The sequence below is a fragment of the Amblyraja radiata genome, chromosome 18 (genome assembly GCF_010909765.2).
Source record: "Amblyraja radiata isolate CabotCenter1 chromosome 18, sAmbRad1.1.pri, whole genome shotgun sequence".
In the NCBI taxonomy this organism is placed as follows: domain Eukaryota; kingdom Metazoa; phylum Chordata; class Chondrichthyes; order Rajiformes; family Rajidae; genus Amblyraja; species Amblyraja radiata.
This window is the reverse complement of record NC_045973.1, coordinates 27,369,463-27,388,097: the sequence shown is the minus strand read 5'-3', so window position 1 is coordinate 27,388,097 and position 18,635 is coordinate 27,369,463. Positions and strand designations below refer to the sequence as shown.

Genomic DNA, 18,635 nt, shown 5'->3' with positions numbered 1-18,635 from the left:
GGGGGAGTAGGGGGGGGGAACGGTAACCGTTGAGTTGGAGAGCTTTTTATTGCCCCGAGTTAGAAAGGACAAAGAACTCTCCTGCCATCTCCGTCCGTGGAGTTCTACCCACCGTTGTAGGCACACATCGTCGGTGCATGTGCCCTACCCACACCCCACAAGGGGATTGGAGTTAGAATCAAAAGCTTTCTGCCACATAACCGTAACTCAGCGTGAAACAATCATAGAACATCCGGGGACTCTTAATTCTACATCAGAACACTTTTGCACCAAAGTTCTTTCATTGATTGAATTGTAAGATTAGTGCGGGTGTCAGGGGTTATGGGGAGAAGGCAGGAGAATGGGGTTGAGAGGGAAAGATAGATCAGCCATGATTGAATGGCGAAGAGAAACTTAATGGGCCAAATGGCCTAATTCTGCTCTTATGAGTTCATAAGATAGACCCTGGAGATAGGCCCTTCGGCCAGCCGAGTCCGCACGGACCAGTGATCACCCCATACACTAGCACTATCCTACACACTAGGGACAATTTACACTTTTACCAAAACCAATTGATCTACACGACCAGCGATCACCCGACACACACTAGGGATAATTTTACAACTTAGCAAAACCTAATTAACCCACAAACCTCTACGTCTTTGGAGTGTGGGAGAAACCCATGCGGTCGCAGGGAGAACGTACAAACTCCATACAGACACCACCTGTAGTCAGGATCAAACCCGGGTCTCCTCTGACGCTGTAAGGCAGCAACTCTACTGCTGCACCACTGTGCCACCCCACCCATTCATGTTCGTTTTCCCACTTTCTCATCAACTCCTTACACACTAGTGGCAATTTACAGAAAACAATTAAACTACAAGCCCACACGACTACACGCGGTCACAGGGAGAATGTGTAAACTTCACACACACACACACAGACAGCCCCCGAGGTCTGGATCGAACCTGGATCTCTGATGCTGTGAGGCAGCAGCTCTAACAGCTGCACCACTGTACTGCCCTCTCATTTTTTATCTTTCAGTTTCAGCACTGAATGCCCTATCTGAACTCCCCCTTGAAAGAGTCTAAGGATCTGAAGAAGGGTCTGACCCAAAAGTCCAGTCTGTTCATTTCCCTCCACAGATGCTGCCTGATGCTCTGTGTTCCCATTTTGCCTTAGTGATGGGAAAGCAATTTCAAAGGGAATTGCTGGGACATTTATGTTAATCACATGATACTTGGTGAGAGTGAGGAGTGATCTTATGGAGGTGTACAAGAGTACGAGTGGAATAGAGAGGGTAATTGCAGAGTTTTTTTACCCATTGAGGGGGAATCGAGAACCAGAGTAAGGAGGTTTAACCTGAGAGGGGAAACATTTAACAGGAACCTGAGGGGTAACGTTTTTACACATATAAAACATGTGGGTACATAGAACAAGCTGCCAAGTGGTAAGTGAGGCAGCTACGATAACAGCATTTAAAAGACATTTGGACGCAAAATGCTGGAGTAACTCGGCAGGTCAGGCACCATCTCTGGAGAGCATGGATAGGAGATGTTTTGGCTTGAGACCCTTCCTCAGACTGTACCAGTTGCGCTAAAGACATTCAGACAGGTACATAGTAGGAAATATTTAGAGGGATGTGGGCCAAATACGGGCAGGTGGGACGACTAGTGTGGAAGGGACATCTTGGTTGAAATGGGAAAATTGGGTCAAATGGCCTGTTTCCGTGCTGTAAGACTCTATCAAAACTTAAGAGAGACACAAAATGCTGGAGTAACTCGGTGGGACAGGCAGCATCTCTGGAGAGAAGGAATGGGGTGACGTTTCAAGTTGAGACTAACGAAGGGTCTCAACTCGAAATGTCACCCATTCCTTCTCTCCAGAGGTGCTGCCTGTTCTTATGAGTTGCTCCAGCATTTTGTGTCTATCTTCGGTTTAAACCAGAATCTGCAGTTCCTTCCTACACATCCAATCAAAACTTCATGGCAGCTGGTAAAACTACATCCCCCACAATGCCCCAGATTGGTCAGCGTGATTGACACCAGTATAAGGCAATAGCAAGATTGTTCCTGGGAGAGGGGAGGAAGTTGTGACGTAGATATGGACCAATCCGTCAACGCTACACAGGCAGGACATGAAATAGCCTGATCTTGTAACTTCAAGGAAAGATAAATCAGGATTTTCTATTACCTATGGGACTATGTAAAATATTGCAGTGATAAGGCAAAAGTATTGATGAGTTCTGAACAAGTTCTCTCTCTCTCTCTCTTCCTTCAGCCACTCCTGACTGCCCTTGCCACTGAAAGTTGTCAATTGGATTGGGCAAAGTTCCTGATATCCTCAGCAGGATTTTAACGAAATTGCTTTGTAGGTAAGCAAATAATAATTTCTTAAAAAGGCAGTGTTTTTGCTCTCTACAGTCATTTGAAATTTGTCTCTGTCAATAAACTCTGATTTTCCGTCCAGTGGATGTTGTCAGCAGTGGTGTTGATGTCCACAGTCTATTTTTAATCCTAGGTCATTAAGGCATGTGGATCATGTAGATGTCTAAATGCGTTTACAGTTTGTTCTCTTGTAAAATCTGCTTTTATGACCCAAAACAAAAATTAAGGCCCTTCATATTGGAATCAGCACAGGGTTAAAAATAAATGGAACATAGAACTGTGCAGCACAGGAACTGGTGTTTTGGCCCACAATGTCCTTGCTGAACATGATGCCAAGTTAAACTAATCTTCCCTGCCTGCACATGATCCACATCCCCCAATTCCCTGCATATCCATTGCCTGTCTAAAAGTCTCCTAAATGCCACTATCGTATCTGCCTCCATCACCACCCCCAGCAGTATGTTCCAGGCCCTCACCACTCTGTGTTTAAAAAAAACCCGCCCCGCACATCTCCATTAAACTTTCCGATAGAGCTGCACTATGACTTCCTGATTTTTATATTCAATGCCCCTAACAATGAAGGTAAGCATACAACATTCCCTCTTTACTACCTTATCTATGTGCTGCCACCTTCAATGAACTATGAACTTGGACTCCAAGATCCCACTGCACATCAACGATGTTAAGGGGCTTGCCATTAATTGGATACTCTTTCCTTACATTCAAGCTCCCAAAGTGCAACACCTCACAATTGCTCCAGTTAAACTCCATCTGCCTTTTCTCCGCATATTTATGCAGCTGATCAATCTTCTGCTGTATCTTCTGACGGCCTCCGTCACTGTCTGCAACTCCTCCAATTCTGGTGTCATCAGCAAACTTACTCACCAACCCATCTACATTGATATCTAGGTCATTTATATATATATATATATTACATACAGCAGAGGTTCCAGCACAGATCCATGAGAACTCCACTAGTTAGAGACCTCCATCCAGAATATTTACCTTCCACCACAATACTGTCTTCTATGAATAAGCCAGTTTTGAATCCCGATGACCAAGTCATCGTGAATCCTGTACATCTTAACTTCTGAATCAGCCTACCACGAGGGACCTTATCAAAATCCTTACCTAAAATCCATGTATACAACATCCACCACCATACCTTAATTGATTTCCTTCGTCACCTCCTCATAATGAGACGTGATCTGCCATGTACAAAGCCGTGCTGACTCTCCATAATTAACCATTCCCCTCCAAATGGCAGTAAATTCTATCTCCAAGAATCGTCTCCGATACGTTCCCTACAACTGACTTGAGGCTCACTGGCTTATAGTCTCCCTGGATTCTCTCTTAAACAAAGGAACAACATTGGCCACTCTCCAGTCATCTGGCTACAGATGAAACAAAGATCCTCATCAAGGGCCCCACATTCTCCTCTCGTTGTCTCATAGAAATATAGAAACATAGAAAATAGGTGCAGGAGGAGGCCATTCGGCCCTTCGAGCCAGCACCGCCATTCATTGTGATCATGTCTTCCTCAATAACCTGGGATAGATCCAATCAGGCCTTAGGGATTTATTCGCCTTAATGTTCTCCAAGGGCCTCAGCACCACCTCCTTCTCAATCTCAAACTGCCCGAGCAGATTTGTATTCTCCACACTGTTCACGCTGTCGTCCTCCAAGTCCTTCTTCTCAGTGATATCTAATATATTAGAACATATTCTTTCACTTCCTGACCACATTCAAAACTTCCTTGATCATCCACGGTTCCTTTCTGCTGCCGAACTAATCCCCCCTCCTTACTGGAACATGCTGATCCTGCACTTTGAGCAGCTGGCCTTTTAAATGCCTCCTACATGTCAGCTGTGGATTTACACAATAACAACTGATCCCAATCTCCCCTCCTTAGCTCCTGCCTAATGACGTTGTAATCGACCTTGCCCCAATTAAGTACCTTCACCCAACAACCAGACGTGTCCATATTCAAAACAATTGAGCTATTGCGATAGATTGGTCCAACCCGTCATTTCTTCTCTCCCCCCATCAGGCAGAGGGTACAGATGCTTGAAAGCGTGCACCCCCAGACTCAGGAAATGCTTCTTCTCCTCCATTATCAGGGTTCTGAATGGTCCATCCATAGACTAGGATACTGTCTGATTCACCTCTACCCAAATGTGGATGTTGGACTTTGGAACTGATGTGCTACAATGCTGAGAACTATATTCTTTATCTTCTCCGTTGCTCTACCTATTGTACTTGAGCTTGACTTGCTTGTATTTATGTAAGCTTTTCACTATGCCTTGGTACACGTGACAATAATAAACCTAAACATCTATAGTCGGACAGCGGACTATCTGAGTATTCTTGGATGTGGGTAACAGGAAGTTCTGAATAACACATCTTTTATCTGTCTATTTACAGGCAATGAAGGTTTGCGTTACAACCTTCGCTGGTGTTAGAAATTGAGTTGTCTTCAATACAACCCCATCCCATGCAGTAACAGTGAATGTCCATATCACCAAGCCTTATGAAAGCCTAATTAAAACCGAGAATGGCATCCGCTGTGGAGATGGTGAGCAACGTCAAGGTCAAACACAGCTTGGACTTGCTCCAACGCATCATTAGCATGAGAGAGTCCGATGAGTTGACCGATGTGGTGCTGGTGACCCAGGGGTCCAGATTCCCCTGCCACCGGGTTCTTCTGGCTGCGTTCAGCCCTTACTTCAAAGCCATGTTCACCTGCGGCCTGGCAGAATGTAGTCAGAGGGAGGTGGCTCTCCATGATGTGCAGCCGGAGAGCGTGGTCACCATCCTTGACTACATGTACAGTTCGGAACTGCACCTCACCAACGCCAACGTCCAAGGAGTGGCCACCATGGCCTACTTCCTCCAGATGGAAGGCATTTTCGCTGCCTGCCAGAAGTATATGTTGGATCACATGGATGCCTCCAACTGCCTCGGGGTTTACTACTTTGCAAAGCAACTCGGGGCTGAAGAGCTGTCCGAGCAAGCGAGGCGGTATCTCCACCGGCATTTTGCCGAGGTCTGCTTGCAGGAGGAAGTTCTGGAGGTGGAGGAACACCAGTTGCTGCCCTTGATCTGCTCCGACGATCTGAACATTTCCCGTGAGGAGACCATCTTGGATTTGGTCCTCCGCTGGGTCAACCACGACCGGAGACCGCGGGCGGCACACCTGGTGCAACTCTTGAACCAGGTCCGCTTGGTGCTCATCAGTCCCACCTTCCTGAGGGAGACCCTGAAAAGGAATACTGTCCTATTGAGCAACGTGGAATGCTATAACATGATTCAGGTCACTCTGGAGACCATCCACAAGGCAGAGCAGCATCCCTCCCTCAGTCTACGCTACGGGATGGAAAGCACTGATCTCCTCCTTTGCATTGGCGTCAATGGTCAAGGCATAAAATCAAGGCACCGCAGTTACACTGAAACCAACTACTGCTATGCGCCCAAGACAAAGAAGTCCTGCTATATTGTGTCACCGAGATATGGTGAAACTTTGAGCTACGTTTGCACAGGAGTTGTGACAGAGAATAATGACATTATTTTAACTGGGGAGGCCGGAGTGTCAAAGCTATCCAGGCAAAAGACGAAGGATGTCGAAATAGTGAGGTGCGTACCATGGGTGAATTTCTTCACCTCGAGGAAGAAGTTGGGTGATAGGCTTCCAAGTAGCCATTTCCCACGTATCCATGTGTGTAACCAAAAGCATCTTAAACACCACTATTGTATCTGCCTCCACCACATAGCCTGTAAACAAAAACTTGTCCTGTGCGTCTCATTTATTAGTTTAGTTTATTATTATCACATGTACAGGGAAAAACTTTTTGTGTTGCGTGCTATCCAGTCAACAGAAAGACTATATATGATTACAATCAACCGTCCACAGTGTACAGATACAGGATAAAAGGAATAACGTTTAGTGCAAGATAAAATCCAGTAAAGTCCTAGTAAAGATGTCCTGAGGGTCTTCAATGAGGTAGATGGTAGCTCAGGACCGCTTTCTAGTTGGTGAAAGGATGGTTCGGTTGCCTGATAACAGCTGGGAAGAATGTCCCTGAGGTATGCATTTTCATAAGTTCATAAGTTAAAGGGGCAGAATTAGGCCTTTTGGCCCATCGAACCTGCTCCACCATTCAATTATGGCTGATCATTTTTTCTCTGTAAACCCCATTCTCCTGCCTTCTCCCTGTAACCATTGGCATCCTTACTAATCAAGAATCTGTCAATCTCTGCTTTAAAAATACTCAATGACTTGGCCTCTACATCCGTCTGTGGCAATTAATTCCACAGATTCACCACCCTCAGGCACACAGGGGCATAGCGGTAGAGTTGATGCCTTGCAGCCAGAAACCCGGGTTCGATCCTGACTACGAGTGCTATCTGTACGGAGTTTGCATGTTCTCCCTGTGGCTGCGTGGGTTTTCTCTGGGTGCTCTGGTTTCCTCCCACACTCCAAAGACATACAGGTTTGTAGGTTAATTGGCTTTGGTAAAATTGTAAATTGTCCACGGTGTGTTGGATAGTGCAAGTGTACGGGGTAATTGGTGGTCAGCGCAGACTCAACGGGTGCTGTATCTCTAAAGTCTAAAAGTCTCCCCCTGACCTCAGGTACCACGTTCGAGGGAGTCAGCAGTGGGAGAGAGTGTACTCTGCTCCATTCCGAGAGCTCTATAGCTTGGGGACAGCCCAAGGCTGCCTATACCTGATCGGAGGGCAGATGAAGCTCAAGAATCGGTATGCCATCACAAACTGCGTGGACAAGTTGGTCCTGGAGACGGGCCAGTGGAGGAGCACCGCGCCCCTGCCTTTGCCACTGGCGTGTCACGGTACCGTCGCCGTGGGCAACCAGATCTACGTGATGGGAGGATGGACGCCACAGGTTAAGTTGCATGTCGAGTTACGCCGGCTGCTTTAGCACGTGATGCTCCCGAGAGTCATGTCAAGAGTGTTTAATTGGCATATGTACCAGCAACAGAACAATGATATCGGGCGGCACAGTGGTAGAGCCCCTGCATCACAACGCCAGAAACCTGGGTTTGATCCTGACTGTGGGTGCTGACTGTACGGAGAAAACCCACGCGGTCACAGGGAGCACGTACAAACTCCGTACAGACAGCACCCTTAGTCTGGATCTAACCCGGATCTCTGGTGCTGTAAGGCAGCAACTCTACCACTGTGCCACCCCGCTGTAAAACATGCACCTCCAACAAACACTTCACCCCCATACATGGGTCTTCTTCAACCAACCCCCGTGTCAGCTAAACAGATGTCCTGTTACCTTTTGACCTAATTTTATTCTTTGACACTTGTCCATGTGGGAAAGTTCTCCATGTTGCTCTGCCTCTCTGGTTGCCATCTTGGCGCTACCTGCCGTGCTCCCTAACCCACAGATGGACCTTCCCGATGATGAACCCGAGTGGCTCAGCAGCAGAATGTTTCGCTACGACCCCAGGAGGGACAGGTGGACCGAGTGTGGGCGCATGGAATTCTCCAAGTATCGTTTCAGCACAGCTGTCCTCAACGGAGAGATCTACGTCATGGGTAAGGAACCATTGTAGGTTTATTATTGTCATGTTTACCGAGGTACAGTGAAACCTTTGTTTTCAAAAGGGAACTGCAGATGCTGGAATATCGAAGGTACACAAAATTGCTGGAGGAACTCAGCGGGTGCAGCGGAAACCTTTGTTTTGCAGGTTATCCAGACAGACCAGATAATACCAGGGATCAGTAGGAAGGAACTGCAGATGTTGGTTTGAACCAAAGATAGACACAAAAAACCAGAGTAACTCAGCAGGTCAGAGAGCATCTCTGGAGAAAGGGAATAGGTGACGTTTCAGGTCGAGACCCTTCTCCCGGTTGTCAACCATTTCAACTCCCCTTCCCATTTCCATACTAACCTTTCTGTCCTGGGCCTCCACCATTGTCAGAGTGAGGTCACACACAAAATGGGAGACCACCCCTAGCAACCTGTTCCAGGCACCCACCTTCTTCTGTTAAACTTGCCCTGCACATCTCTTTTATACTTTCCCCTTTTCACCTGAAAGCTATACCCTCTTGTCTGATATTTCCAAGCTGGGAAAAGACACGGAAATATACCCTATCTATATCTTTCATAATTTTATATACTTTTATCAGGTCTCCTCTCAAACCGGCATGCAGGTGACAACAATACAGGAATGTCCAAACTCTTCCTTCTTGCTAATACTTTCTAATCCAAGTTCAAGTTCAAGTTCAAGTGAGTTTATTGTCATGTGTCCCTGTATAGGACAATGAAATTTTTGCTTTGCTTAAGCACACAGAAAATAGTAGGCATTTACTACAAAACAGATAAATGTGTCCATATACCATGATATAAATATATACACACATGTATAAATAAACTGGTAAAGTGCAAATAACAGAAAGTGGTTATTAATAATCAGAGTTTTGTCCGAGCCAGGTTTAATAGCCTGATGGCTGTGGGGAAGTAGCTATTCCTGAACCTGGTTGTTGCAGTCTTCAGGCTCCTGTACCTTCTACCTGAAGGTAGCAGGGAGATGAGTGTGTGGCCAGGATGGTGTGGGTCTTTGATGATACTGCCAGCCTTTTTGAGGCAGCGACTGCGATAGATCCCCTCGATGGAAGGAAGGTCAGAGCCGATGATGGACTGGGCAGTGTTTACTACTTTTTGTAGTCTTTTCCTCTCCAGGGCGCTCAAATTGCCGAACCAAGCCACGATGCAACCGGTCAGTATGCTCTCGACTGTGCACCTGTAGAAGTTAGAGAGAGTCTTCCTTGACAATCCGACTCTCCGTAATCTTCTCAGGAAGTAGAGGCGCTGATGAGCTTTTTTGATAATTGCGTTAGTGTTCTCGGACCAGGAAAGATCTTCAGAGATGTGCACGCCCAGGAATTTGAAGTTCTTGACCCTTTCAACCATCGACCCGTTGATATAAATGGGGCTGTGGGTCCCCCTCCTACTCCTTTCAAAGTCTACAATCAGTTCCTTGGTTTTGCTGGTGTTGAGGGCCAGGTTATTGCGCTGGCACCATATGGACAGTTGCTCGATCTCTCTTCTATATTCTGACTCATCCCCATCAGTGATACGCCCCACAATAGTGGTGTCGTCAGCGAACTTGATGATGGAGTTCGCACTGTGGTTGGCTACGCAGTCATGGGTATAGAGTGAGTACAGCAGGGGGCTGAGCACGCAGCCTTGAGGTGCTCCCGTGCTGATTGTTATCGAGGCTGACACATTTTCACCAATACGAACAGACTGTGGTCTGTGGATGAGGAAGTCGAGGATCCAGTTGCAGAGGGATGCGCAGAGACCCAGTTCTGTGAGTTTGGTAACCAGTTTGGAGGGGATGATTGTGTTAAATGCCGAGCTGTAATCAATGAATAGCAGCCTGACATATGAGTTTTTGTTGTCCAAGTGGTCCAGTGTGGAGTGGAGGGCCAGCGAGATCGCATCCACCATTGATCTGTTGTGGCGGTACGCGAACTGCATAGGGTCCAGGTTTTTGTCGAGGTAGGAGTTGATTTGCTCCATGATCAACCTCTCAAAGCACTTCATCACCACCGGCGTTAGTGCCACTGGTCGATAGTCATTGAGGCACGTCACCTTACTCTTCTTGGGCACCGGTATAATTGATGCCCTTTTAAAGCAGGTGGGGACCTCAGACCTCAGAAGTGAGAGGTTGAAAATGTCCATAAAAACTCCCGCCAGTTGGTCCGCACAGGTTTTTAGAACACGACCGAGTATACCATCAGGACCAGGTGCTTCTCGGGGGTTCACCCCTCTGAAGGATTTCCTGACATCGGCCTCTGTGACTGAGACTGAAATGCCATCACAGCGAATGGGGGATCGGGAAGGCACATCAGTATTCTCCCTGTCAAAGCGTGCGTAAAACGCATTGAGCTCGTCAGGGAGTGATGTTACACCGACATTCGAGCTGCCTCCTGGTTTCGCCTTGTAGGAGGTGATTGCATTCAGGCCCTGCCACAGCTGCCGAACATCTGTCTCGTCCTCCATTTGGAGCAGAAGTCCCTTTTGGCCTTTTTGATGGCCTTACCAAGGTCGTATCTGGTCTTCATGTAGGCCACTGTATCATTGGAGGTGAATGCCCTGTGTCTGGACTTCAGGAGAGTGCGGATCTCAAAGTTCATCCAAGGTTTCTGATTGGGAAACACTCGGAAGGTTTTTGTAGGGATGCAGTCTCCACACATTTCTTTATGAAGTCTGTAACGACTGTGGCATATTCGTTCAAGTCTGTTGCCGAGTCCTTGAACATTGCCCAGTCTACAGACTCCAAACAGTCCTGGAGTTGTTCTTCTGCCCCCCCCCCCCCCCCCCCCCCCGACCAGCTCTGTACTGTCCTCACTACTGGGGGTGCGCTCTTTAATTGCTGGCTGTAGCCAGGAAGAAGCAGCACCGCGGTATGGTCGGACTTACCGAAGTGAGGGCGAGGGATAGAATGATAGGCATTCTTAACGGTGGTGTAGCAGTGGTCGAGGGTGTTAGGTCCTCTGGTGCAGCAGGAGACATGTTGGTGGAAGTTGGGGAGTGATTTCTTGAGGTTTGCCTTATTGAAGTCCCCAGCAATGGTGGTAAATGCCTCGGGGTAAGACGTCTGGTGTTTGTTGACCACGGCGTGCAGCTCCTCCAGTGCCAGACGGACGTCTGCCTGGGGTGGGATGTAGACCGCGGTCAGGATAACGGAGGTGAATTCTCTCGGGAGGTAGAAGGGACGGCACTTCACCGCCAGATGTTCCAGGTGTGGAGAGCAGGAGTTGGACAGGACTGCCACGTCTGAACACCACGCAGAGTTGACCATGAGGCAGACGCCCCCTCATCTCCCTTTCCCAGATGCCAGGGTACGGTCCATACGGTGGATGGAGAACCCTTCAGGCTGGACTGCTGAGTCTGGGGAGCTGGGGGTGAGCCATGTCTCTGTGAAACAGAACACAGAGCATTCCCTCAGCTCCCTTTGATAAAGCAGTCTTGCCCTTAAGTCCTCCACTTTGTTTTCAAGGGACTGTACATTAGCCAGTAGGATAGTAGGGAGAGGGGGCCGAAGTCCCCTGCGCTTCATTCTGACCTGAAGTCCTGCCCGACGGCCACGTTTCCGGACACAATGGAGGCTTCCCCTTTGTTTCCAGGTACTGTACTTGCTGTACCTGCTGTTTCTGCGGACCTGCTCTGGAACGGGGATTCCCTCACAGACGGCAGCTCCAGCTCCTTAACGAACAGGGGTTCCCTCAAAGTCGGCAGCTCCAGCTCCGTTGTTCCTGGAAGATACAGTCCGTCGGCTCTGGGGGTCATCCCGGGGTTTCAAGGTACAGTACCTGTGATCCACAGTCGGGTCGGGTGTTCCACAGCCAGCGTGGGAAAGTTTAAAGTCCGGGGTTCCCGCAGCTGCCAGAATCCAGACACATTCTGCTCAAGGTTATAGAGGGACCTGAGACACAGTTGAAATAGTGTTATACAGCAAGAAAACAGGCCTTTCAGCCCAACACGTCCAGTTTTTTAGATTAGATTAAATTAGAGATATATCATAAAAACAGACCCTTTGGCCCACGGTCTAACAGACCCTTCGGCCCTCTGACCATCCGTTCCCACCAGTTCTATGTTATCCCACTTTTGCACCCACTTCCTACACACTAGGGGCAATTAACAGAGGCCAATTAACCTACAAACCTGCACGTCTTTGGGACGTGAGAAGAAACCTGAGCTCCCGGAGAACCCACTTGGTCACAGGGAGAACATGCAAGTTCCACACAGACAGACAGCACCCGAGGTCAGGATCGAACCTGGGTACCTGGCACTGTGAGACAGCAGATCTACCAGCAACGTCACCGTGCTGCCCTGCCCTTCATCCGCATTAGATTTCATCTGCCACATGCCTGCCCATCCCACCTGTACACCCATGCCCTCTTGCTATCCTTCTCACTGTCTCAACATCTCCTGCATCCAACTAATGCAGTGTCACAATGCAAAATTTCAGACAGCTTTTCGGAAGTAGACAGTTCTTGAAATGACAGGAATGTGGGAAGAACGTACATCTGGAAGAGATGAAGAGCCAGACCTGAAACAGGAAGGGAAAGCAAAGATCGCGGGTGCAGATCTGTTGGAAGTTGTTCATGAAGGAAAGATTGCCCCTTAAACAATTAAGCCTTTATCATGAAGTGAAAGCATTCAAACGTGGGTGGGACGTGCTTTAATGAGCACTCAATGAGAAGCTTTCTCTGTCTCTGTAAAGTTCAGCAACAATGTTAATCTGCGGCCCTTAATGTGTGTGTGGCTGTTCCCACCAGATTAAAGCACGTCGGCATGTCACAGGGACCTCTTGCTTGGAACCAATCCAAACGTATCTCAATTGCAGCAGCATTTAGTGAACAATCAAAGCTTTTTTCCCTTTTGATTTCTTTTACAAATATGGTTATGTCCTGGAGTTAACTTACAGTTGAGTTGTGTGCGATAGAACAGAACAGGAAAGTGACTGTAGGAATTATAGAGCAATGGAAGTTCATTACTTGGGGTCACATAATGAAATCTGGCTATGATAGTCAGAGACCAGATGAAAAAAATTATTTACCATCTATATCTTTAGAGTTTAGTTTAGGGTTTAGAGATACAGCATGGAAGCAGACCCTTTGGCCCACTGAGATCATTCCATACACTAGTTCTATCCTACATACTAGGGACAGTGTACAGAAGCCAATTAACCTACAAACCTGTACATCTTTGGAGTGTGGGTGGAAACCGGAGCACTCGAAGAAAACCCACACGGTCACAGGGACAAAGTACTAACTCTGAACAGACAGCACCCGAGGTCTGGATTGAATTGTGTCTATGGCTCTCCAGGGCAGCAGCTCTACTGCAGTGCCACAGTAGTGGCCCTGTACAATTCCCTCGCATATCCCAAAGATGTACTGGATTGTAGGTTAATCAGCCTCAGTAAAATTGCCCAAAGTGTGTAGGGAGTGGATGTGAAAGTGGGATAATGAAGAACTAGTGTGAATGGGTGATCGATGGTTGGCACGGACTCGGTGGGCCGAAGGGCCTGGCTCCATGAGGTATGTCTAATTTAAGGCAGGACGGTGGTGCAGCGGTAGATTGGATTGGATTGGATTGGATTCAATTTATTGTCATTGCACTATTCAGTGCAACGAAATGGTTTAGCCTGCAGTCATAACATAGATTAAATAACAAACACTCAACACAGTTTAAAGTCCCAAAGTCATTGTCTCTTCCCTCCTTGATTTCCCTCTGCGCTGAGGCAATCCAAGCCTCCGATGTTGTGGCCCCGCCGGGTGATGGTAAGTAAGTTCCGCGGCTGAATCCGTGCTCCGCAAACGGGCCGGTTCAAGCTCCGCGGCCCGGGGCGGTCGAAGCTGCCGCCCTCCAGTCCAGCGGACGCAGCTGTAGTTGCGGGAGCTCCGGAAAAAACAGGTCACCACCTGTGACCTGCGAGCTCCCGACGATGTCGTCCACTGGCCCGCGGCCGAGCCTCCAAAGTCGGGTCGGAAGTTGGGTCGCACCGCAACCACAGCCCCGAAGTCGGCCAGCCTCGCGTTGGTAAGTCCTGGCTCTGCCTCCGCAGCCTCGAGGTCGGTCGCAGTTGGAGGCTGCCAGCGCCGCGATAGGCCTCAGCGCAGACGGACACGGAGACGGGGGATATGGCAAGAAAGGTCGCATCCCCCCCCCCGAAAGAAGTGTCAAAAAACATGTTACACCCACCCCCCACACATACACAACTAAATAAACCGAAATAAACTGCAACAACGGGACAAAAGAAAACAAAAAACAGAAAAGACAAACGGACTGCAGGCGAGCCGCAGCTGCAAGGCAGCGCCGCCACTTCTGCAGAGTTGCTGCCTACAGCGCCAGAGACCTGGGTACGACCCTGACCATAGGTGCTCCCTGTATGGAGTTTGTACGTTTTCCCCGTGACCGTGTGGGTTTTCTCCGGGTGCTCTGGTTTCCACCCATACTCCAAATATGTACAGGTTTGAAGGTAATGTGGCTTCTGGAAAGACCGTGAATTGTCCTTCGTGGGCAGGATAGTGTTAGTGTATGGGGTGATCGCTGGTCAGCGCGGACTCGGTGGACAGAGGGGCCTGTTTCCACGCCATATCGCTAAAGTCTAAAGTCTAATCTCCGACTAATGAAGGCAAGCATACTATGTGGTTTCTTTACCAGTCCAGTTCTGTGAGTTAATAAATGCCATTGAAATGAAACTAATTGAGCTGTTCTTAGTAGAGTTTCAACAAATTGAAGGCAGGGAGGAAGAATGTGGCAATTTCGTGAGCCAGGACACAAACTGAGAGCTGGATCTTCACGCTGCTGGTTCACCACAGGGGTGACCTGTGTTAGTTAATGTGTCTGAATATCCCATAGTCTAGCCTGCCAAACTGGCTGGGTTCAGACAACTTGTGGTTGATGCGACAAGACAGTGTCATAACACTGACATCAGCTACAGAATGCAAATATTATTATAATTGTCTCAATCAGCTATGTACCAGACTGATTTGTGTTTACTTTGTACTTTAGAGATACAGTGCGGGAAGAGGCCCTTCTGACCACTGAGTCTATGCAGACCAGCGATCACCCCATACACTAACCTATACACACTGGTGGACAATTTTACAACTCACCAAAGCTAATTAACCTACAAACTTGTACGTCTTTGGAGTGAGGGAGGAAACTGGAGCACCCGGAGAAAATCCATGCAGTCACAGGGAGAACGTACAAACTCCGTACAGACAGCACCCGTAGTCAGGATTGCACAGTACTGTTGAGTCACTGCGCCACCCTACTGTATTTAAATGTGACAGGAATTACTCTTTGTCACTTACTCCAACCATCTACTAATCAAACACTCTCTCGCCTGTATGCAGCCTCTCCTGTGCCCAACCTGGACTTGCATCTCCCTTCTTTCTATCCTCCCCTCCCCTACTTTCCTTCCTCTGGCCTCACAATTTGCAACTCTTCAATCAGTCTGTCTCACACCTTCTGAATTAAAGCTGGCCTTTGTTCCAACCATCGGCCTATCAAGCCTCCCCATCTCCTGTGTCCACCTAATGCCTGACATGCTTTGTCCTGCCTCTCCCCTCTCTTAGCTTTCTTTCACCTCATTCTTACAATACGTCTGAAGAAGGGTTTTGACCCAAAACGTCATGTTCTTCAGAGATGCTGCCTGACCCGCTGGGTTACTTCAGCACTTTGTGTCCTTTTGTGTATTAACGAGCATCTGCAGTTCTTTGTTTAAACCTTAATGATAATACCTTATTCGATTATAGCGGACAATCAGCAATAACGGACACCATCCCCCCCCCCCCCTTCCTTATGGTCTGTTATAACGAGGGTTTACTGTAATTATTTTACTTCAGGTGGGATAGGCTGCCAGGGAGTGGACCGTGGGCAGGCCAGGAGGTGTTTGGATGCAGTGGAGATATACAACCCGGATGGAGATTTCTGGAGGAAGGGACCTCCGCTACCAACACCCATTCTGTCGCTCAGAACCAACTCTACAAACGCCGGGGTGGTGGACGAGAAGCTGTACGTCTGTGGGGCCTTCCGCGGCGCAGGTAAAACAATCGCCCGTAATTTGAGCAAACCCGACCAACAAATGTAGTGAGGAGAAAACAAACTCAATGCATTTGGAATATCGTGATAAATTTTGGGCACCAAATCTGAGGAAGGATGTGCTGACTCTGGAGGGGGTCCAGAGGAGGTTTACAAGAATGATCCCAGGAATGAGTGGGTTAGCCTGTGATGACCGTTAGATGGCACTGGGCCTATACTTGCTGGAGTTTAGAAGAACGAGGGGGGACCTCATTGAAACATACAGAATAGTGAAAGGCTTGGATAGAGTGGATGTGGCGAGGATGTTTTCACTCGTGGGAGAGTCTAGGACTAGAGGTCATAGCCTCAGAATTAAAGGACATTCTTTTAGGAAAGATGAGGAGAAATCTCTTTAGTCAGAGGTTGGTGTATCTGTGGAATTCTTTGTCACAGAAGGCTCGGGAGGCCATCAGTGGATAATATTAAGGCAGAGATATATAGATTCTTGATTAGTACAGGTGTCAGAGGTGATAGGGAGAAGGCAGGAGAATTGGGTTGGGAGGGAGAGATAGATCAGCCATGATTGAATGGCGGAGTAGACTTGATGGGCTGAATGGCCTAATTCTATTCCTATCACATGACCTTATGAAGAGATAAGAAGCCTGGATAGAGTGGATGTGGAGAAGACGTTTCCAGAATAAAAGGGCGCACCTTTAGAATGGAGATGAGGAAGAATTTCTTTAGCCAGTGGGTAGTGAATCCGTGGAATTCATTGCCGCAGACGGCTGCGGAGGCCAAGTCATTGGGTAGTTTTCAAGTGGAGATTGACAGATTCTTGATTAGTAAGGGTGGCAAAGGTTATGGGGAGAAGGCAGGAGAATGGGGTTGCGAGGGAAAGATAGATCAGCCATGATTGAATGTCGGAGTAGACTCAATGGCTAATGGCCTAATTCTGCTCCTATGACCAGAATTTCTAAAGACAATGGGGAATTAGCTGCTGGAGGAGGTAGTTGAGTTGAAAGGCCTGTTTCCACGCTGTATGACAAGACTCAAAACTTATTTACAGATTATTTGCGTTGTACGACTCTCCCACCCTGGTCCTCTTGCCAATTCCACCATTTGCATCCCTTCGTTATCACCTCGTCCCCAGCCAACAAGGACCATTGTGGGCTCCACCTTTACTGAGTCATTGATGGAGGCTCAGCTTTGTTCTGTACCTTCACATACCTTTAGTTTCTCCCTCACTGACGTCTCGACTCGAAACGTCACCTATTCTTTTTCTCCAGAGATGCTGCCTGACCCACTGAGTTACTCCAGAATTTTGTGATCTCTCTTCATTGCTCTTTCCTTAGATCGACATGAAGTCATCGTCAAAGAGATATTGGAATTGAATCCTTGGGAGAATCAGTGGAACGTGGTGGCCCATAATGTCCTCATGCACGACAGCTACGATGTCTGCCTTGTCGCCAGACTCAACCCCAGGGACCTCATTCCACCACCTTCTGACGTGGTCGACCAGTGAAAGACGGGCAGAGACTCCATTTGACCTTTATCTAGGGCGGCGTAGTGAGTAGAGCCACTGCCTGACAGCGCCAGATACCCGGGTTCTATCCTCACCTCAGATGTTGTTTGCTGCAGAGTTTGCACGTTCTCCCTGAGAACCGTGTGGGTTTCCTCCTGGTGCTTTGGTTTGCTCCCACATCCCAAAGACGTGTGGGTTTAGAGATTAATTGTCTCTTTGTAAGTTGCCCCTAGAGTGTAGGGAGTGAATGATAAAGTGGTATAATATGGATCTAGTGTGAATGGATGAGCGATGGACTGTTGGACTCAGTGAGCTGAAGGGCTTGTTTCCATGCTGTGTCTCTAATTGTTTGAATTTCCTTTTGATAACTGCGCTATAAGTACTAATTTCCGTTTACAATTTACAGAACTGTTATTCTTTTGCAAGTAGGAATTCTGCAAGTAAGAATGTACAGATAGCACCCGTGTCAGGATCAAACGCGGGTCTCTGTCGCAGTAAGGCAGCAAGTCTAACACCACGCCACTGTGCTGCCTCTTGTGATTATCAGATTCCAGAGGTTTGGTGTTGGGCAAGAAAAAAATATTGTCTGTCTGAGCAGTGTGGTTGTAATTCTGCTGACAACGTCTGCTGACAACGTTCTACCGCTGCACCACAGAGAGCATACTAACGTATGGCATCTCTGTGTGGTATCTCAGCTGCACGGAGGCGGAGAGGAGAGCTCTTCAGCGCGTCGTCAACAGAGCGCAGAGGATCATCGGGACAGAGCTACCAGCCTTGGAGGGCATCTACCACACGCGGTGCCTCAGGAAGGCCCTCAGCATCCATAAGGACTCATCACACCCCTGCCACGGTCTGTTTCAACTACTTCCCTCCGGCAGACGTTACAAGGCCTTCTACGCCCGAACCTCCAGACTCAGGAACAGTTTTATCCCAAGAGCTATAGCGGCTCTGAACCGGCCCTAATGAGTGCCCCCCCACCCACCCCCTTTGGACAGTCTCCCTCAGATGGTCACGTCAATCAATTCAGCTTGTTTATTTATGTATTGTATTTATTTACCTTTCTTGTACATCAGTGGAGCTGCACACTAAATCTCGTTGCACTGACGTGCAATGTCAATAAAATATATATTATTATTATTATTATTATTATTATTATTATTATTATTAGGGTTTC

At 47.9% G+C, this 18,635-nt stretch overlaps 1 protein-coding gene across 1 annotated transcript; it reads left to right on the top strand.

Moving 5' to 3' along the window:
- The first annotated feature begins 2,097 nt into the window (after positions 1 to 2,097).
- On the top strand, positions 2,098 to 17,572 carry kbtbd12 (kelch repeat and BTB domain containing 12). The gene is made up of 6 exons (XM_033036979.1): positions 2,098 to 2,353; positions 4,791 to 5,999; positions 6,999 to 7,269; positions 7,781 to 7,931; positions 15,765 to 15,962; positions 17,292 to 17,572. The coding sequence occupies exons 2-6, from the start codon at positions 4,921 to 4,923 to the stop codon at positions 17,459 to 17,461; spliced, it is 1,869 nt and encodes a 622-aa protein (XP_032892870.1). The 5' UTR covers positions 2,098 to 2,353; positions 4,791 to 4,920; the 3' UTR covers positions 17,462 to 17,572.
- Positions 17,573 to 18,635: the final 1,063 nt, after the last annotated feature.